We start from the raw sequence: 21,915 nt of genomic DNA, 5'->3' as shown, positions 1-21,915 counted from the left end.
CATTTCCCACTTGTTGTCTCTTTGAAGCACTATGGCTGCTCATTCTAATTGAAGACAAGGCACAGAATCTGCGCTCACTTCAGCAGCACAGGCATTAAGGTCTTACACATGATGGAGTGGAACGGTATCTCTCATGCCTTTCCTTAGAATCATCCCATTCCTTGTCACTTTCTCCTTATGGTAATGCCATGACAATTGTTCTCTCTCTCTCTCCCATCTATTTATTTCTTTCCACTTTCAAAGCATTTTTCACATACATTTTGTCATATTGTTCTGTAAAATATTGAGGACAGACATTCTTAGCCTTATTTGACCAGCAATAAACTAAGGTTTAGTTAGGTTAAATGATTTACCCAAAGTTGCATTCATTCAAAAGTATTTACCTTGTATCCACAATGTGCCAGACTCTGTACAATGAACTAGAGACACAAAAGTGAATAAAACACGTCCCTGCTCTAAAAGAGGAGTCAAGAAGGTAAACAGACAATTATAGGATCAAGGGATAAGTACAAAAATAGGATTTAAGCAGAGGGCACTAAACATAAGCCTTAGGGAAATTCCTATTCCAAAACTGGGAGACAGTGTGAGTAAGGGAGAGCTTTCTTGGTAAGTGATATCTAAATTGAGATCTAAAGGACGAGTACAATTAGCCAGATGAAGACGACATTGAGTTGGATGAAATTATAAATGGGAAACAGCGATATGCAAAGGCTCAGAGTGAGGGGAAATATGATGTGTCAGGGAAGCTTCTTTTAGCACAGTGTATGAAGTGTGAGAAAGAGGCGAGGCTGCCATGTTTAGTCTCACAGGTTGTGCACTGCACTACTCCAGCAGTCATCATTCACATAGACCAGGATGGGAATGGCGGCTCCAGAATTGAGCAACCTGGCTTCCCGGCAAAAAGAAGGGTGGGTGGGGAGAGTGCAGGACTTTGAAAACCAAGCATGCTAAGGTGTTTGCCAATAGCCTGAAGGTAATGGAAAGCCTATGAAGGAGAGTGACTTGATCAGGCTTGCAGTTTAGAAAGATTGCACTGCCTGTGGGATGGAGAATAGATCCAGGGAAACCAGCTAGGAGGCTGCTCCAATAAGGTGGGTATACACTGAGACTGTCCTGAAGTGAAGTCCTGGAGATTGGGATCGGAATAAGTGATAGATTTAAAAGATATGACAAAACCAGAATTGATCAGACTTGGAAGAGCCTCAGCTTTTGTTTTTAGACCAAACTAGGTCCATGGTAGTGTCATTTACTGAGATGGAGACACAGGAGGAGGAATGGGTTTAGGGGAACATTATTAATTCTTTTTGGATATGCCGAGTATGAGGTGATTTTGCCACATCCAAGAGAGGAGTTGGATGGCATGGAGATCAGGAGAAATACGGTTGCCCTGAGACACAGAAATGCATTTTGGGCCAAAGACAAAGTGTTTGTCAGCATGTGCCCAAGTGGAGCTGGTCAGAGCTGCTATGTTTTCAGAGGAGTGGTTCAGGGGAGTTGGAGAGGGGTGAGGAGATGAGGAAGGGGAGATAAGAAAAAAGAGACATCCCTTGTGAGAAGTTTGGCTGTGAAGGAGAAGAGAGAGGGGCAGTTAACAAATTTTGTGAATTTGCATAATCATTTTTCTGGAGGAAGGTTGAGAATGGTGCCTTGGATTTTACAGCGTCCCAGTGAAGCTGAAGGACCACCACTGCGTGTTAAAATGCCCCATCAGGGGGTTCTCTTTTAATGGAGCTTGATACCTCCACCAACTTCACCTCTTTGACATTTCCTTGCAGCTTCTCTTCTCTCCTTTATTGCCCATCCCTTTGTATTTTAAGATGAGTCTTTCTCGTCTTCTCTTGTTTTTGATTTGCTTTTCCAACACAGCTGTCTAAAAACGTTGAAAATAAATGGAATTTTAGAAACCACAGTAAACAATGGAAGCCTTAACCCAGAGCAAACGCAATATTCATTGTAGCAACCCCTCACAGGAAAACTTTAAATAATTTATTTCTAAATCACTGTAATAACTTAGCTCTTTCTACGTTGTTCTACATCTGAAAAGTTTTTTGTGTTGCTGACTTTTACACTTTGTGTAGGAAAGTAGGGTTTTGAGTAAGTATTTAAAGAAAAAAATCTTAGTACATATTGAGTAGAATTACTACATTTGCAGCTATCATTCCCTCCACTTTCATGCTTTTAAAATCAGATAGTGTGCCATTATTTATCGAATTTGTACTTAGTAGCCAGCACTATAGGGTATACCAAAGAAGTATAAGCCATGGTCAGTGCCCACTAGAAGTTTCTAACATAATGAGGGAAACAAAACAAGTACAAAATAAAATATAAAAAGTCACAGAAAATTGATACTTACAAAACAATTAAATACAATAGTTGAATAATAGCAAATAAAACAATGAAGTACTACACTGAATGCTACTGATTACACGTGTGCTAGAAGGTCAAGGACAGTAAAGAACAAGAGCCGCGGAAGGCATTCCCTGGTCTAAAGAACATAACTTCCAATAAATTAACACTGAAAATAATTTTACAATATTTATTTTAAAAAACGACTATATTTCTTCAATTCTAAGATGTCATCTTTTCATATTTTACAACAATAGATATAACAGCTAGCATTCATCTTGCACTGACTTTGTACAAGGTACTAAGTGCTTTATATGTGTTGACTTGTTAATATGGATCATTTAATGGGGTGGAAATATTTCATCTTCTCCTCCCTGAAAAAGTGCTATTAAACCATTGGTACAAACATAAACCCCATGGCTGTTTAGAATCCAGGAAGCATGGTGTGTGCAGAAATAAATAGTGCTTATAAATGAAAATTTATAAAAATGCACTGACAAAACTTTCTAATCTCCTTAGCCTCGACTGCAAGGCCCTGGGTTCTGCTTTGTGAGGATCCCCTGTAGCCCTGATACCCTTGAACCTCCTGTAGCTTAACTGTTCCATCAAAGGCCACACCAGCTTCAAAACTGAAAAGTCTCCACACTGACATAGTGAGGTAACCTCATTCAAAATTTATCCTCATTCAGCAGACATTTACACAGCTCTGCTTGTGGCTTTCACCTAGGCTGCGAGGGTGGCTCTGATTTTTTTACAAACAGGGGATCAACTATCTAAACCACCAGCGTAAAGTCAAAATAGATGATTACATTGGGTTGGGTTTCTCAGGAACAGTCTCTGAGGTGGAGATTGGCATGCTGGGATTTATTGGTTTTTAGGGTCACCACCTGTGGGGAATGAGGGAGAAGCTCATCTGCTATGAAGTTGCAGCACAGGCCTCAGATGATCCCAGGGGAGCTCTGGGGCTAAAATGTCCCCAGTTGAGTTTAGGGGCCTGGGCCTCTGTTCCCTTCCACTCACTGGATAGGAATACCTACAGGGAGGTGTTGTAATCTCGATTGCTCTTGATCAATGTTGATTGCTCTTGGCTGAGGCCAGTTCTTTTGGGGAAGACAAATGCAGGCTGTCAGCAGGCAACATTCTCAGGAGTTGGGGGAGCGAGGGCTTTGGTCCTGGAGGTAGGAACTGGGTGGCACACCACAGCGTCCACTACAGTGACATACATTATACATTCATATGTTTTGTATATTCACAGGCATATATGTTCATATAGACATACATGGGTGTATAGGCAAGCATATATTTATGTGTGTATTTATATTTATCCAAGTTTAAGATGCATAAGTCAGGGGACTTCCCTGGCGGTCCCGTGGTTAAGACTCTGTGCTTCCACGGCAGGGAGCACAGGTTCGATCCCTGGTCGGGGAACTAAGATCCCACATGCCACGTGGTGTGGCCAAAAAAAAAAAAAAAAGCATAAATCAAGTAAAGAAAACAACCACGGTGAAATGTGACATAGTAAGTTGGGTGGATTTATTAAAATCATAGGTAGTGATCACTGCAGTATAGTAGATCTGAGGGTTGCCTCTTAGGGAATATTTTTGAAATTTGAGGGAGTGTATTTGGTTGTCACAAAGAGTGGGGAAGTTCCAAGCATTTATTGGGTGGGGATCAGAGATACTAGGTGTCATGCAATGTCGAATTTCAAATGTCCCACTGAATATTCATGTAGGTGAAAAAATCTGTTTGTAATTATCTTAGCCTAGAGCTTAACCCATTTTACATATAAACATAATGTTTTTGTTTTGTTTTATATGGTTTTAATATTCTGTGATTTTTCTTATTTCAGGGATGCACCTCTGTTGTTGTAGCAGACAGGACCTAGTCGGGAAAACAAACCACAGAAATAATTTAATATGGAGAATTGCTGAAACAGGTGTTGGAGGACTGAAAAAGCAAAGAGGGAAGCAGCATCATGAACTGGGCTGGGGAACAAAGGGAAAAGTTTAGTTACCAGGACTAAAAGTGTGCAAGACTCATACCTTCATTCCTGAAGGGTCTGAATCTACTTTTAAACTCCTTTAAAAAAAATTATAGTAGCTTTCCATTAACTTTTACTATAGGACACGGAAGAGCTAAGAGGTATCACAGAAAATCAAGAAGACAATCCTTTTGTCCCCATAGTCTCCCCTGTCCCCACTGTGAAGCAGCAAGCCAATTTCCTCTTGGCAATTGGAACCAACCACCCCAGCCAGGACAGCAACCCCTTCCTCACCTGCTTTTTCTCTATAGTATGAGGAGCCCAAAGTGCCCAGGTACCATCTCAACCTCAACCTCAATGGAACCATAGTTGTGATCCCTGGTGGAAATATTCCTCTGTTGGGAAGTAAAATCTCCAAACCAGCAGGGCTCAAAGTTACAGGAACTGGAAACAGAAATTGTGTGAGTGGATTATTGGGTATAATGATGAGAGGAACCACTTCCACTTTCCCCACCCCTTGATTCTTCAACCTGTGTATTTTGAAAGAAACAGTACTATATATTGGCACTGACTCAAAGCATATACTGCATCCTATACGAGGGAACTTCAATTCTTAACATGTTATTTCCTAACTGGCACCAGAACTCAGTAGGCTATTCCATTATCCTTCCAGGAGCATCTGGCTAGTGGGGCATATGATAAGACTAGCAAATTCCAGGGAATTCCCTGGTGGTCCAGTTGTTAGGACTCTGCACTTTCACTGCTGAGGACCCAGGTTCAATCCCTGGTCAGGGAACTAAGATCCCATAAGCCGTGCAGTGTGGCACTCCCCCCGCCAAATTCCATTTGCACGAGTCCATTGTTGCATTTCTTTTGCTATGAAATGAGTTCCCTGGAAAGAAGTAATATGTAGAATATCATAACAGTGAGTGAGGTATAATGAGTTCATGGTTGGTAATATCAGAAACATTCTGGGCATAGAAAGCAAATCCATATCCAAAATTTGTGTTTATTCCAGTAAGACAAATAGCTGTCCCTTCCATGATGGAAGGGGTCCAGTATAATCAATCAATCTGTTACTAGGTGACTGGCTATTTTCTCCTGGAAATAGTGCCATATTGGAACTCAACGGGTGATCTCTGATGTTGGTAGATATGAACCTTACTGTGGGGAAGCCCATGTTCTCGAGCCCATGCATATCCTTTGCTCCTGACTCCATAGCTACTTTGTGCAAGCACTGCAGTAGGTGGAAAAAGAGGCCAACTCCATCAAATGTGTCATCCCCCTGATTTTGAAAGCCTTCTCTGAGTGGATGCCCTTTGGTGTACACAAATATCCTCACACTTTGTGCCCACTCTGAGAAGTGCATCCACATACCTCTTCCCTAGACCTCCTTGTCATCAATCTCCCAATCTTTTCTTTCCAAGTTATTGACCATTCAGGAAAACCATCAGCTATTGCCCATGAATGAGTGTAGGTCTATACCTCTGGCCATCTCTCAATCCAGACAAAGTAGATACCCAATGCACTGCAGGACATTCTTTGTGCTGAGAGAATTTCCCCTCAGTACTACCAACAGGGGCATTCCTCGTGGGAGTTCTAATGCTAGAACAGACCACTTCCAGCTTGTGCCAGTATATTGAGGAGAACTGTATGTAAACCAGTTAACTGATTGAAGATGAGGAGGCAATATACCAGGAGTAAGAATCAAAGGAATCTAAGTCACTGGCTAAGGCAACTTGTGCTTTCTGGACCTGCTCAAGCTGTCTCTTACATACCACTTCCATTTGATGAGAGATTGCTCTTGTGCAGGCCCAACCTCATGGGCTGATGGGTCAGATAACATCCAGTTCATAACGGGCAGCTGAGGTTGCATAGTCACTTGATGTCTCATGGCCAGTCATTCAAATTCAGTAGCAAGCTAGGTACAGTTTCTCAAATGGAGAATTGTTATCTGCAGAAGAGGGCATGGCTTTGCTGTGAAACTAAAGAAAGCTGCATTGTGGATCTTCTATTAGAGTTTGCCAGAGGCAGATGTATATGTATATATTTGCCACAGACACTTCAAGTATCATGGGATTCCTCTGGATCATAAGGTCCTGCTACAGAGTCTTCTTTTTCTTTACTCCTGATAAAAAATGCCAGCCTTATGAGTTACTGGGTAGATGGGTCAGAGCACCACACTCAAATGCAGTATATATTTCTTCCAAAATCCAAAGAGGCCCAACAAGTATTGTGTCTCATTTTTAGTGGTAGGTGGTACAAGGTGCAGCAACTTGTTTTTCATCTTGGAGGGATATCTTGATATCTTTCAGATCACTTGGATCTCCAGAAACTTCACTAAGATGGTGAATTTTAAGACTTCCCTGGCAGTCCAGTGGTTAAGACTCTGCACTGCCACTGCAGGGGGCACAGTTTCCATTCCTGGACGGGGCACTGAGATCCTGCATGTCGCGTGCATGGCCAAAAAAAAAAAAAAAGTCTAAAGTATTTGTTACTTCCTGTTTATTAGGTCCAATCAGCTTGACGAATCTAACATAGTGATCGAGATCTCTGCAGACTAGATTATGACAGAGAGCAAAGGAGTTTATATCCCACAGACAAGACTATAAAGGTATGCTGCTGGCCTCGCCACATAAAAGAAAACAGCTTTAGTGCAAATTGGAATAGATGAAGATAGCACATATAGAATTGCAGTTGCAACTGGCATTACCATCTGATTAAGTTCATAACAATTCATAATTATTCTCTAAAATCCACCTGCCTCTGGATAGGCCAAACAGGTGCGTTAAAAGTGGGAAGTGATAGTATCACCAGTTTTGCATCATCCACATCTTTTATGGTGGTCCTAATTTCTATATCTCTCCAGGGATATGGTATTGCTTTTGGTTTTCTATTCTGGTAGCAAGAGGAAATTTCCAGAGGCTTTCACTTGGCCCTTCCTACTACAATAGCCTTCACTTTGTAGGTCAGAGAAATAATGTGGTGATTCTGCCAGTAATTGAGCATGTCAATTCTAATTATATATTCAAGAAGTAGGGCAATAACCACAGGGTGGATCTGCAAACCTACTGGATCTATGGTGATATATACTTGGGTGAAAACTCCATTTACCATCTGACTACCATAAGGCTGCACTTTGATTGGTGGACCCAGTGATATTTTTGGATCCTCAGGAATTAACATTAATTCAGAAACAGTATCAAATAATCCTTGAAATATATGGGTATTTCCTTTTTCCCAGTGTATGGTCACCCTAATAAATGGCATCAGGTTCCCCTGGGGAAGGCTTGGATGAAGATTTGTAGTATATATTTATGGCAATGCTGCAAGATTCTTCTTCAAGGGGACCAGCTACCCTTTCAATCAAGGTCTCTGTGTCTGTGAACTGGCTGAGGTATGGAAATTGGATGAGAAGAATGATTTCATTTGATGGCTCAAGTCAGGTTTCAGGCAGCAGACCTAGAGTTTTGCTTGTTAAAGAGATCAAAGAATATTTCAGAAGTCTCTCCATATATTTCATTCCTGTGGCCACCTAGGGCATTACCAAATATCCCTGTAGGTCAAGACCTTTGAGTACCACTTTGTCCCTGCTACCCAGTATAGTAAGTGTCTGCCTGGTCCCTGCCAGTTAAGTGCTGCCACTTGGCCTTTGACATCCCAGGATCCCACTCTCGCAGAAATCAGGGCGTCGTCTCAATGGAAGCATCTCCCACCATCATATCCAGTTACCACAGAGCTTTTCTGGCGCTCCCCTTACTAATGTATTTTTCTTTTTAAAAAAATTTTTATTTATTTATTTTTGGCTGCGTTGGGTCTTCATTGCTGCACGCGGGCTTTCTCTAGTTGTGGCGAGCGGCGGCTACCCTTCGTTGCGGTGCGCGGGCTTCTCATTGCGGTGGCTTCTCTTGTTGCGGAGCACAGGCTCTAGGCACGCGGGCTTCAGTAGTTGTGGCACGTGGGCTCAGTAATTGTAGCTCGCGGGCTCTAGCGTATAGGCTCAACAGTTGTGGCGCACGGGCTTAGTTACTCCGTGGCATGTGGGATCTTCCCAGACCAGGGCTCGAACCTGTGTCCCCTGTATTGGCAGGCGGATTCTTAGCCACTGCACCACCAGGGAAGTCCCACTAATGTATTTTTCAATGCCTTACTGTAGAGGTTTGTAGTTTGGGGATGGGTATACAGTATGAATGATAAAATCACTCCAACATTCCCGTCTCCATAAACCTTTGGATTTTTTTTCTCTACATTGTACCAGGGACATTCTGTCATCTCCATCTCATCAAATATAGACCACCACTGAGTCTGAGTTTTTTTAACCAATGAAGCAAACTGTTGGAGTCACTTTCAATTCATGAGCTCACACATTAAATCCAGACTTTCTGGTAAATGCACCCATATCAATAAATTTAGTTTAATCTTCCTCTCTTTATTTTGTTTGGAACTTGACCAGGAACTATTCAACCTTTCACAAAATCATGTCACCAATGACAACACCAATGTTGATATGTGAGTCGCTAATAAAACATTCAAATTGGATTGCATTTGTAGTTCTCTCATTCACAATGGTTCTACATACAGGTGCAAGCATCTTACTATTTGTCTTCCGATAGAGTTGTGCTATAGCATTTATTTATTGAAATACACATTAATTATAAATTGCTTCCCTTTTATTTTTCCTTTATTGTACAATTAGGACATTATATTGATTTGGAGGGAAATTTGCATAGGTAGGTAATATTATCTATGAATTTCATTTCATAGTAATGAGTGTAAAAATACTAGTTATAAAAGGGGATGATGGGTCTGAAAGGGTTGAGAACTGCTTGCTCCTCCTTTCAAACCAGGCATGCCCATGATGAAGCAAAGTGGATCTTGAGTACATCTGCCAAATCAAATCATATCTTATCACTCTTCTGAAAGACAGCTATATTTAGGTAGAGAAGTCAGTGTCCTGTTCAGTTACTTACAAAGCCATGCAGGATGATATTAATAAATAGACATACCAACAACAGCACTGAAGAACTGCTTCATAGATGCAACAAAAGCAAACTATTTTGTGTTTGAGGGAGGCCTTGGAGTGAAATTTTTCTTGTCTCTGTGCGTCACTGAGGATAGTGGAGTGGAAGCCAGGAGAGTGCTTTCTTGGTTCCCCTTGCCTGTGTGACTGAATCCCAAGCCCATGGTTAGATAATAAATGGGAGGATACTAAGCAAAAGCTCCCATCCCTCCTCTCCTTTCTCACATAGACTCTTTGGGGAGGCTCTGAAAGTGGGGAGGAAGAGTCCGCATTTGGTTTGTGAATGAAGGGCAGATACTGTGGTTCTGGTTTGCTGTTCAACTGTAGGTTTGTTCCATGGCATGCCAGGGGCACGTGGGGTTGCCTGGGAGCATCACCCCATACACTTGCCCACTTAACCCTTTCTCCTGAAGAATCTCAACTCTTGTCACTTTCTCAGGGAAGCCCATCCTCACCTACCAGTCTGGCCTGAGTCCTCTGTCATGGATTCCTTCACAAGTATTTTTTTCCCCCTGTGATCCCTTATCTCATTCTGTAATTACATGCATTAGTGATGACTATTTATGTCAGAGACCTCCTAAGACTAGGTATCTTGGATGTTTATGCTCCCCTTTACATACTGTGCCTAGCCAGTATCTGGTACAAAGTCGGCACTCAGTACATGGTTGTTGAATGAAGAAGCGTTTGCTTCAGATTCCACAAGTATTAACACTTTACTCTGATTATGACTATTACCGTTGTGTGTGTATCCCATGCTGTTTGACAGCTGGGTCTTCTCTCTGTTGAAGAGCATGGTTAACTGGATTTTGTAGAAATGAATGAGTCAGAACCGGTGGAAATCCTCAAAAGCCCAATTAATGCGGTAATTTAAGACCTCTTTTCTTCTCTGGTAATCCGCTCCACCTCCTTCCTCCCCAAATCAAAACCCAGTGTTTGAATTTAACGATGGGGTTCTGCGCGTGTCCAGCAGGGAGGTAGCTGGAGAACAAGATGCAAGGGCCAGAGCCCTTGTCCCCAACCTCCAAATGTTTGACAAACACTCGCTAAAGAATTAGCGTCGGGGCCCCCCCGTATTACACACAGAGCATCAGCATAGTGGCCCGTGGCCCAGGTGGGATAAATTGAAGTGCTGGGCAGTCTGATTCCGGATTAGGGGGAGAGGTTTAGGGGAAGGCGTGTGATCCAACCTCCAGGGTTAAAGTTGGCTGCGTGTGAGTGCAGCCTTTCTTGCCCCTCGGGGTGTGTCCACAGGGCTTGCCCGTCAGGTTGTGTTTGTGGGAGACAGGGCAAGGGTGGGGGGTCACGATCAGCCCCCCGGGAGAGGGGCCTCTAACCGTGCACGCCCTGGGTGGGGGCAGCGGGGGGCGGCCGCGGGCCCCGGTCCCCCTCGCCCCTGCGCAGAGTGCAGGTGCGGAAGCAGGCAGCAGTCCGGCGCCACGGCGGCGCGCCGGGGGCGGGGGCGCGCGCGGGCGGGCGCCGAAGGCCGCGGGCTGCGAGGCGCGGCCGCGGGCGGCAGGAGGCAGCGTCGGCCCAGGCGTCGAGGCGGCGAGCGAGGCAGCGCGCGGTGATGTCAGTGGCGGCCCGGCTGGCAGCAGCCGGTACTTCCTGTATAAAGGCGGGCGGGCTCGGCTGCAAACCCTACTAGCCAGTGTCAGCCTCTCGGCGGGAGGAGGAGGAGGCGGCGGAGGAGGAGCAGGGGGAGGGCTGTCAAATTCGGGAGCCAGATTTTTTTCCTTTCCCCTGGCAGTCCCTTCCGCTTCCCCGGCTCCTGGCGTGACATCTGCGGACCGGGGACCTGTATGTGTGTGCGCGCCAAGGAGCGGAAGAATGGCAGTGCTCAAACTCACCGACCAGGTAGGGGGCGGCGGCGCCGGCGCGCGGGACGCGCGGGCGCGGGGCGGCGCGGAGCCCCGGCGGGGGGATGGGGGCGCGGCGCGGAGCGTGCCAGCGAGCTGTTTACTCGCGGCGAAGAGGAGGAGTGTCTGCGGCCGCCGGCTGCTCCGAAAGCCGGCGGCTGCAGCTCTCCTCCCCGGCTCGGTCCCCGCCCTGGGCCGTCGGAACTGCGCGCTCGGCTCGGCGGCCGGGGCGCCCCGGGGGCTGGGGAAGGGGCGGCGGGGCTCCCGCTGGCGTGCGGGGGTGCGCGGCAGTGCGTTGTCCGCGGGCCCGGGCTGGGCAGGGGGAGGGGAGGCTCGAGGTGCTCCTCCGGCTCCTGTGGCGCTGCGCAGCGTGGGCTCCGCCAGCCCGGGTGGGCCGAGGGGAGGCTGGTCCGCGCCGCCGGGAGGAGGACCGTGGATGGAGAGGGAGAAGGGGTGGCAGCCTGGGACAAGCCAAGAGACCCCCAGCCAAGCCGGAGACCGGCCCATACCGCGGCTCTCGTGTGGTCGGGCTGTCTTTACCCTTTTGACATGACATCCTGACTTCCTCTTTAGTAGCCCAGAGGCTGTGTGTGCGTGGTGCGCGACGGGGGCCCCTGGCGCGGCTCTCCCAAGAGGAGTGAAGTCCGGCCCGGGGCTCCACTCGCAGACGGTGGGCTACCACACAGGGTAGCTCTGGAGTCCTTTGCTCGGAAAGGTGTGGGTATTTGCTGGCTCGGTTGACAGTCCTCACTGCAGGTCTGTGGAATGGAAACACCCTACTTTTGCGGACTCCGCTGCTCTGAGGGCATTGACACTCACAGGCGCCCAACCAAGTTGCATGACAAAACTCTGCAGCTCGTCCTACGAAAAAAGGAAACAGCTTGCTTTTTTTTTCTTCTGCCATTTATTCATGGATAGTGAAATGAACATTGTTTTGCGGTCCTGGTAGGCGGCAAGGCAGTCTTGACTTTGACACACACGGTCAAACATGCCAGTCCTTGGTGTTAAACATCTCATACTTATCCAGTGGGTTGCGCCTCGTGCCTCGCTGTCCTCAGTATCCAGCCAGAACTTCCTGCGACTTAAATGCAGTCAGTCACCACGATAATTTTTCTCCTGCCTTTAGATTCAAAGTTTTGCTTTGCTTTCCATAAGTATTTTCAGGCTTTTAAAATTTTCTTTTTTGTGTGAGGGAGGGATCACTGAATTAAAATTCACGTTATCGTTAAATTTAGCAGGGGGAGCAGCTGGTAATCGTGATGAATCTACTTGTTTGCATTGGTTCCAGAGCATTGAAGAGTGCTTGTAAGTTGATACTAGTTTAGGCTTCCCCTCAACCTTTTGGTCACATACTTGACAACTGTTAGACATTTGCTTGTTTTAAATCTTCCAAGTTTAGTCTGCCTTGGTCTTGTTATCTTTGCCAGTGCAAGTTACTATACTTCTCTGTTAATGCCTAAATCTTCATCTTCAAAATACAAAAAATGCTTCTAATAGGCGTTGTCATTTTCACATACACAAAAGAATTTCACATAGAATTTTAGAGCTGGAAGGAATGCCAAAGATGATCTTCACCCAGATCCTTGATTTTTTAAATGAAGAAACTGAGGTATAGAGAAGGGAAGCATGTCTTCCTCAAGGAGCCAGCTGTTGACTTGTAGGGTAGAGATGCACTCCTGGCTCCTGCCTTCCAGGTTCCTGTGCTTTCTTCTAGGGGTTAAGACACCTCCCTCCATCTTGTCATTGGATGTGTTGAAAGGCTGACAAGAAAGGCATCCTCTCCTAAATCAGATCAACACTAGTGAAAAGTGTACTTGGTCTTAGAAAGAAAGGAAGTTATTCTCCAGGACTTATCAGAGTAGAACTTTCAAAGATCGTTTCTCTTTTAAAGTGTTTCTGAATACATCCCAACCCTTCCCCCAACAAACTGTGGGGGGAAAGAAAGAGTTGTATAACCTTCATTTGGTTCCATTTACTGATGCGTAAAGGGAAACTAAGGAGTTCTAAGATTCAAGAGCATCTAAAAATTGCCAGCCTATCTTGGGGCAAAACCAGAGGGAGGTTGGGTGAGGAGGTAGACTGGGTGGGGTGGAGTGGTGAACAGTGATGGTTTCTGTGAGGCTTTAGGTCCAGGAAGTGTGTGGTCTTTCTTGCCTTATATAGTCCTACCTTTCAGTTTGAAACTAAATTCTTAGAAGCTGGTTCTTAACCTTACCAGAGGCTTAAAACCCCTTTGCTTAAACTCCTGTTGCAGGAGCTTTGCTTCACCATTATGGGTAGGGAGCCACCTGCTTTGAATCCGGGCCTTAGAGTTTGTAGAAGAGTGCCTACGTCTCCACTCAGCTGTTTGTAAAGCAATCACTTGTTAATTCCCTCTCATCTGTTTAACACCCTATTTGCAAGGTGGAGCTTATTTTTGCGAGGGTTCTTGGATTTTTAGTTTGAGGACACATTCTTGCTGTTGATAACCTGAATCACTAGTTGTCTTGTTTCTTTGTTTTATTATTTTGGTTTTTGTTTGTTTTTTTGAGTTTTATTTTGTTATTTTTTTAAAGTGAGGTAATGTTGATTTGTAACATCACATGAGTTTCACGTGTACATGAAAGAAGGTGACGTTTCCTGTCCCACTGGAGCTGGGGGCAGGGGCTTGCTGGCGATGACGGTCACCACCTCAACAGTCAGTCCTGTGCTGACATCTCCATCATGCAAGAGGAGGAAAATGCCTTTTCCTAACTCTGTTTTGGGAGAGTAAAAAGAAAGGGGGAAGGGAGAGGCAAGTGTGGTGTGTTTTTTTTTTTTTTTTTCTTTTTTACAATGAAAAGGAACTGGGAGCTATTGCTGCAAACAAACTTCGCGTTGAGTACTTCTGCATTTTAACTGTCTCTTCTGTTTTCCCCTTCACAAAACACACATCAGTTTTCTTGCAGCGTTAGGGGGACCAGTCTTCCTGGTTTGCCAAGGACGGAGGGGTTTTCGAGGACGTGGGACTTTTGGTGCTAAAACCAGGACATTCTAGGCAAATCAGGTCAAGTTGATCACCCTATACAGCACAGCACACACTCACCTATGTAATTAACATAATAATGTAATTATTTCCTCATAGATGGACGTTGGGAGGTTTATTTATACCTTTGGTAAAGTGAGGTAATTTTAAGTTTGGGAAAGAAAATTTCATTGCATCCAGATGTAATACATTTTGTTTCAAGATAGACGTGAAATTCTTTGCAATTTGATTTGATATTGAACTTTGCAGGGCTGCGGGGGGCATTCTTTATGTCATATAGTGAAGGCACTGCAGTGATTTTAAGAGTGTGGCCATATCTTTAGCCTGGCCCCCCAAAAAAAGTTTTTCAAAGTTCTGAAGCAGAATGGTAAGTGCTATTGGACCTTTGAAATATTCACTATTCTTCCTGAATTTGCCAGTGACAGCAGAATGCCATCTCCATCTTGAGGGCTGCCCCTAGACAAACTCTTTCTGCAGGGGGCCCTTTTTGGAGCTTCCTGCCTGGAGGCCTTTTGGTTTGGTGTCCTCTTGCCAAGTCCTATAGCTCACGCTTGAGTCACCCACCTCCTTGCCAAAGGCAGTGGCTGGCAGCCGTGGCAGTGGCAAGAAACTAGAAATCCTGTAACTTTGAAGGAAGCATTTCTAGCCCATAGTGTGGGGTCTTGGGACACGTTACATATTTTACTGGGCTGCCCTTGTCCTTCCAGGGCTCCCGGCAGCACTGGGCTTACAGCAGACTCTGTGTCCAGTTCTGACTTCAGCAGAGAAGAAGGGAAAATAAAGGCTTTATTCTTTGGACCCTTCTCTAGTTGTCTTGGGATGCAGTCACGTGGTTTGGGGAGGGCACTTGAGGACTGGTGTTTCATGGCAGAGACCTCATAATGGCTTACATAATTGTGATCTTATTGTATGCTGGGCCGTTGCCGTGAATCGTCTGTCTTAATCCTCACAGCCATGCTAGGAGGTAGGTGGTTGTGTGATTCTTACTTGACAGATGAGAAAACAGGAATAAAGAGGCTAATTGACTTGTTCGAGGTCACAGACCCAGTAAGTGATTGAGTGCAGTGTCCTACCCTGGCAGTCTGATGCTCTAACCACAAAGCTATACTTATGATAGTTGAAAGGGCAGTGCACCGTAGGACTCACAGATGCCTGCTCTTATTTACCGGGAAGGCTTCGGGTGAGCCACGCTCCCGCATTTCTCCTGGCTCGGGGGCCAGAACCAGGTCTGGCAGAGTCAGGAGCTGCTCTGAGGCCTCTGCTCCTGCCAGACTGGTGCCTGGTGCCATTTGCCTTTCACCTCCCTACCCTGGAGAATGGTGTGTCGGTTGGTAGCTTGGTGATTTTTTTCTTGGTCATTAACAAATAAACTGTGGTCATTGTAGAAAAATCAGAAAGCTAGATAAGCAAAAACAGTTAAAACCATCTGAAGTCTCTATACTCAGAGAGAGCTACTCTTGACAGCTTGATATATTTCCTTCTAGCTTCTGTCTAGGTAGCCAGGTAAGAATTTTAAACATTCCACATGATGATATTGGTATTTTTCTCTTGAGCATCAAGGTGATACCTATGATGTCTAGACCAATGGGTTTTCTAAATAAACTGAATTTATGCCTCTCAATAAACAACTGGCTGCTTTAGTGTAAATCCAGCAGTGGTACACAAGGTCTAGCCCTGGATTGATTGAAAAATTTTTTTTAAGGTTTCAATTTTTACTTCTTTTCTTCTAAACAGGGGGTAAATATAAACTCAAAAAGGCACACTTGTTTGTGCCAGAAATAGGCCTGAAACATTCTTTAAGAAGATTTCTATTTCAACAATATAATGTGAATTTTTAAAAATATTTTTATTGCAGTATAGTTGATTTACAGTGTTGTGTTACAAGCAGTTATTTATTTATTTAAATTTACTTTTGGCTGCATTGGGTCTTTGTTGTGCGCGGGCTTTCTCTAGTTGCGGCGTGCGAGGGCTACTCTTCATTGCAGTGCGCAGGGTTCTCATTGCGGTGGCTTCTCTTTGTTGCAGTGTGCAGGCTTCTCATTGTGGTGACTTCTCTTTGCAGTAACATGGGCTCTAGGTGCATGGGCTTCAGTAGTTGTGGCACTCGGGCTCAGCAGTTGTGGCTCGCGGGCTCTAGAGCGCAGGCTCAGTGGTTGTGGCACACGGGCTTAGTTGCTCCGTGGCATGTGGGATCTTCCTGGACCAGGGCTCGAACCCGTGTCCCCTGAATTGGCAGGCGGATTCTTAACCACTGCGCCACCAGGGAAGTCCAATGTGAATTTTTATAGACGAAACTATAACATGAAATACTTTAAAAATAGGCAGGGGCTACAGAGATCTGATAATCCTGTGGTTTCCAAAATTGCATAAGCTATGGCTCTCCTTTTTGGTTTTTTTCCAAGGAAAATTCTGTATTGAAGCTCAGTATATAAAAGAGGTTGGTGAGAGTAGTGGTCCCTGAGGCCCTTTCAAAGATTATTTGGGTTTAGTATTATTTGAAAGTGTCTTGCAAAACTACTGGTGACTGGGTCAGTGGTTCTTTTCCTGACACACTGTGTACTCAAAAAACAAATAAACATTTATAAGTGTTTGTAGGTGATTAGGAGTTACATAGAATTTGGATGACCATATCATGTTCATCCAAACTGGGACACCTTTGAGGATGATAGTGGGTAACATTAAATCTCACGTTGAGGAAACAGGTGTGAGTCAGGACTGTCCCAGGTAAACCTGGACACAAGGTCACACCACATAAACTACGTTTGCTCACTTCAGTATTGAAGTGACAATAATAGTGAACTAGTTTGGCTAGTAGACTAGTCACTCTCTTTCCAGTCAGATTTACACTGGAGCTGGTATGATAAAGACTGTTTTATGACCTTATGCAAGGCCCGAGTTGGAAATTGGCTTCTTTCTCACACATCAGCTCTGACCAGTTGGTCAGGGGCTGCAGGAGCAATATGTCAGAAGCACTGTGGCTCTTGCAGCCAGAGATGGGGGAGAATGTGATGACTGATAATCAGTGTTTGCTGTGGGTATAAGATAAAGGAGAGGTAGCATATATTGTGCCTTAGCCAACCCTTGGCCAGTCAGATTACCCTCTGTGGGCCTCAGGCTCCTCTTTGTAAAATGAAGAGGTTGGACGGGGCGCCTTTCCAGTGCCTGGGCTCTACCCTCTCCCTCTGTGACTCACTCCTGCACGGGTGTAGTGGCTGAGGAGGGTGTGTTTGCAGATGAGCTCTAACTGAGCTCCCCAGGTAACGAAGTCAAACAGTTAATTTCTGGCTCCAGAAGTGAGTTTCAACCGACGTCAGTAATTCAGGAACTGATTCCTGCCCTGTCTCCCGCTTTCATTTTATAGATAATCCAAGATTATCTAAGATTCTTCATTTTGTAGATTATCCATTTTATTGATTATTCCTTTAGTACCCTTTTGCCAACATCATCTTTGGCCTCTGCTCTGCCGTCGGAAAGTTAGGAGAGCAGGTATTTTCTCTTATCGATGTTGATGCTTCTGAAAGAGTTGGTCGCCCAAGAGGTTGAAATGAATGATTCATGACTCTAATTTTTTATGATGATATTCATAACTTTTAAGGATCCTTTCACTTGTCTCGCCTTTTGAAAACTGAAAATTTGTCTAGTACTCATTAATTGGGCCAAGCAAAGAAAAGAAGCATGTAGTCCATCTTTGGGCCATTTCAGGCTTTACTAAGCCAATGTTTGCTTGTATTTCTTGGTTTTCATTTGTCTCTCATCCCCTCAAACACACCCTCATGAGTCATAAGCACACCCATGTAACTTTCTAAGGTATCTTCAATGCCAGGAGACCATTTTGCCCCAAGGGAGCCCCCCACCCCGACCCCAACCAACTTCTAAAATTAAAGGTGTGCAGAAACATCTGAGGCCTAGACACGCAACATTTAATCACAGTTCTAACCTGTTTCTAAAGACTTCCATGTTAAATTGCTTTAGTTTTGCTTTCACTTATTTTTAAAATAACACTTGATTGGGAATCCGAAGATCTGGATTCTACTCATGGTTCTTTTTCTAATAGTTATATAGCTTCAGGCAGGTCCTGGCCTTAGTTTCTTTGTGAAATGGGAGTGGGTGGGTGGAGAGTCCTCTAAATTCTTTCAGCATTCTAACGTTCTAAGAGAGCACCCCAGGTATTTCAATGTCAACCTCTTCTCAACTCTTGGAATCTGGTTTCAAAAAGTATCTGCCTTCCATGAACTTCTGATTTTCCCTCCAGCACCCACAGTTCTGCCTGAGTCAGGGGTCCTTTCCCCCAAAATGCCATCTTCTAGTGTCTCCAGGAGCTTGGTTTTGGGGACACAGAACCCCTGGGGCTTTTCTCAGTGTGGCCTTTTGAGATTCCCTTGAGCATCTTGGAGGGCAAGGGGAGCAAACTTTCAGACCCCATGTTTTTTGTTTTTTTTTTTTAAAACCCTAAACTCTCTTGTGTCTCTCTCTCTTTTTTTTTTTTAATTTTTATTTATTTATTTATTTATGGCTGTGTTGGGTCTTCGTTTCTGTGCGAGGGCCCTCTCTAGTTGTGGCAAGCAGGGGCCACTCCTCATTGCAGTGCGCGGGCCGCTCACCGTCGCGGTCTCTCTTGTTGGGGAGCACAGGCTCTAGACGCGCAGGCTCAGTAGTTGTGGCTCACGGGCCTAGTTGCTCCGCGGCATGTGGGATCTTCCCAGACCAGGGCTCGAACCCATGTCCCCTGCATTGGCAGGCGGATTCTCAACCACTGCGCCACCAGGGAAGCCCCAGACCCCATGTTTGTCTGTTGAGAGCTGTGGTGAGCTGGGGCCCACTGTAGCCTTCCTCAGAGGGGCTGCTTTAGCAAACAGCCTCGGTTCTCTCCTTAATCCTGTTTTATTGAACTCCACAATATCTGGGTCTAATACGTCTGTTTCCCAACCATTGGCCCCAGATATTGGGTGCAGTGGACCCAAAGACCATAAACTTTCACAAGGAGGGATTTCTTGCATGAGATCAACATGTGTAGATACACTCAGTCTGTGGAGGAAACTTGTTTTGGTATCTAAGACTGGCAGAATGAAGAAGAAGATAGGAAGTGAGCACAGGACAAGTGTCACAGCAGAAAGCCAGGCAGAAATTCAGGTCAACTGATACAAATCAGCCAACCAGTTATTGTTAAACAATGGCCTCCTAAAGAGGAGAGGGGGCACCTCTACTCCAGGGGTGAACAGGATGCCTTATTGATTTTGAGAAAGAAAATATTAGAATATTTCTTAAAAAAATACCTTAAAAATTTTGTTTGTGTGTACTTTTAATGTATATTATATGCTAGTACTATAAAACCCTCTTAGCTCTACTTTCCACTTTTGGCCACCTTGGCCAAACCACAACTTAGATTATTGCAGTGGCCTTCTGACTGGTCTTCCCCATCCAGCCTTGGCCCCTGCACTCTATTCAACATAGCTATCTGATGGCTCTCAGATCATGTAGCTAACATCATAGAGTGGTGCCCCGGGCCCTCTCCACCCAGTACTGCCACTCACCTGTTCAGCGTGTCTCTTCCAGTCTCTCCCTGGCTCCTTGGCTCCAACACAGAGGCCTCCTCACTATTCAGTGGATGTGCCAGGTGCACTCCTGCCTCAGGCCCCGAGCTTCCTGCTTCCCGCTTCCCGTGAAGCTCTTCCCCCAGGTATCTGCATGGTCCACCCTCACCTCTCTCAGACCTTTGCTTGAATATTACCTTATCATTGAATTCTTTTCTGGCCACTCTAGTTAAAATGCCCACTCCACACACTTCTTGCCACTGTTTCTTTCTTTTCTCCATGGTACATATCCTTTATACCATATGTTTTATATATATATATATATGTATATTATATACATATTTTTTAAAATAAAAACTTACGTGTAGGAGAGCCACAAGTAACAGGGCAAAGATATATATTTTTTTCATTTCCTTCTGTATCTTCAGCACTTAGAGCAGTGTAAGGCACATAGTGAATGCTCAGTAAATATTTGTTAAGTGAATGAAATAAATATGTATGTATGTGTATATATTTGTATGTGTTCAAATGTTTTTACTTACAAGGTGCTCAAAGAAAACAATTTGGAAAAACTTCTGTAAACAGAGCTTCTATCTGTACACTGGGATATTGAGTTTCCATTCAAACAAAATTCAGAGTAAATTTTTGGCCCCATCAGAAGATAAAAGATCACTTTTGGTCTTTTTTTTTTTCCGGTTGTTTCCTCTCTTTTTACATTGGGATGGAGATGGGTTAACATTGTATTTAGTTCTGAGCAAGTTCCATTTCTTTACAGGGGAAGTATCAGGGTGACACTAGGGAAAGGGACCCTAAATATGTAGGGAAGGGGCACTCACACCCATGGCAAAGTGGATCTTCTATGTATTCAAGCAATCAAGGAGTGTTTAATGAACTCCATCTCCATGGCAGTGACTCAGCTGGAGTCCTCTACTCCCCCTCTTTCCACAAAGCATAAGAACAGGTAAGACTAGGTACAATAAAATAGAGACCAGACAGAGAATCGGTAATAAGGAGACAAGATAATACTCATGCTTTATGTGATTTGATCCTAACAACATATCTGTGAAGCAGTGGCTATTATTCTATTTTACAGATGATGAAAATGAGAACTGAGAGATTAAGTAATTAATCAGGGTCACATGACTCTGGGGTTAACATCTGGGCAAGCTTGACTCCAAGGTGCACATTCTTAGCCATTGTGCTTCTGGCCTCCTGACATAGGTGTAGCATCACAAGAGACCCTTTCCCCTGTGGAGGTCATGGTCTTGTTAGAGATGACTGTGAATGCCTTGTATGTGGAAGGCCCGCCTCAAATCTTTATTGAATACATGCGGTATATGAAACAGTTCTCAAACCAGCTATAGCGGAGGTTTAGACTGTATTTTGCGGTACTGATTAGGTACTACAGGAGTCCAGAGATGGGCAGAGTTATTAAGAAAGGCTTCAGGGAGCTGGAGGGAGCCCAACTGGTCCTTGAGGAAAGGAATGATTTAGGCAGCAGATGGGAGTGGAAAGTATCCCAGATGAGTGACGTGCCATGTACCTGTCGGGTAACCTGAGGACTGTGAATTTACTGAAGCATAGGGTTCATGCTAGGAAGGCAGAAGAGCAAAAGGAAGAAATAGTTAACATGCAAACTTGGTAGGAGAGGTGTTTGTATATTAACAAATCTTTCTCACTTGAGTTCTTCTGATAGGTACTACGTGTCCTCTCCTGGAGACCTAAATTAATGAGTTTGTATCTGGACAGAGCTCATTATTCCCATTTGTTGCTTAGGCATGAACTTTTAAAAACTAACACGTACCCCACCTTGTTCCAAAAAGTACTAAAGCATAAGGTAAGGTGTTACCTGTGGGTTCTTCTGTCTCCATGACACCCTCTGCTTGAATAGAATGTTGCATATATTACTTGTCATGGCAACATTTTGTGGACAAACATGTATCCTGGAGTAGCATGGACTTCGTTGAAAGAGGCTGATGGTCTTCATGGTGCAGGACATTGATGGAATAATGTAGTAGTCCTAGAGATGGCCTGTTTTTAACCTAACACATTTTTTAAATTAAAAAAAAATTACTTAAAAAAATAGAGACTGTGGGGATTCTACAATAACAAGATCCCATTTCTTAAAAAAAAAAATTGCATGAAAAAAAAGATGGAGGGGAAATATATAGATTAAA

At 44.5% G+C, this 21,915-nt stretch overlaps 1 protein-coding gene across 5 annotated transcripts in view; it reads left to right on the top strand.

Moving 5' to 3' along the window:
- Positions 1-10,884: 10,884 nt before the first annotated feature.
- The window catches only part of ANKRD44 (ankyrin repeat domain 44), a 329,006-nt gene continuing 317,975 nt past the window's right edge, over positions 10,885-21,915 (top strand). For 4 of the 5 annotated variants that reach the window (XM_059928405.1, XM_059928407.1, XM_059928406.1 and 1 more), the window contains exons 1-2: positions 10,885-10,945; positions 11,095-11,201. In XM_059928405.1, the coding sequence (XP_059784388.1) occupies positions 10,915-10,945; positions 11,095-11,201 (138 nt within the window). In that variant the 5' untranslated portion in view covers positions 10,885-10,914. The remainder of the gene's footprint in view (positions 10,946-11,094; positions 11,202-21,915) is intronic. The other variant, XM_059928404.1, reaches the window with a different exon arrangement.

Source organism: Balaenoptera ricei, chromosome 7 (assembly GCF_028023285.1).
Source record: "Balaenoptera ricei isolate mBalRic1 chromosome 7, mBalRic1.hap2, whole genome shotgun sequence".
In the NCBI taxonomy this organism is placed as follows: Eukaryota; Metazoa; Chordata; class Mammalia; order Artiodactyla; family Balaenopteridae; genus Balaenoptera; species Balaenoptera ricei.
Note: the sequence above shows the minus strand (reverse complement) of the source record. Positions and strands in the feature narration are given on the sequence as shown.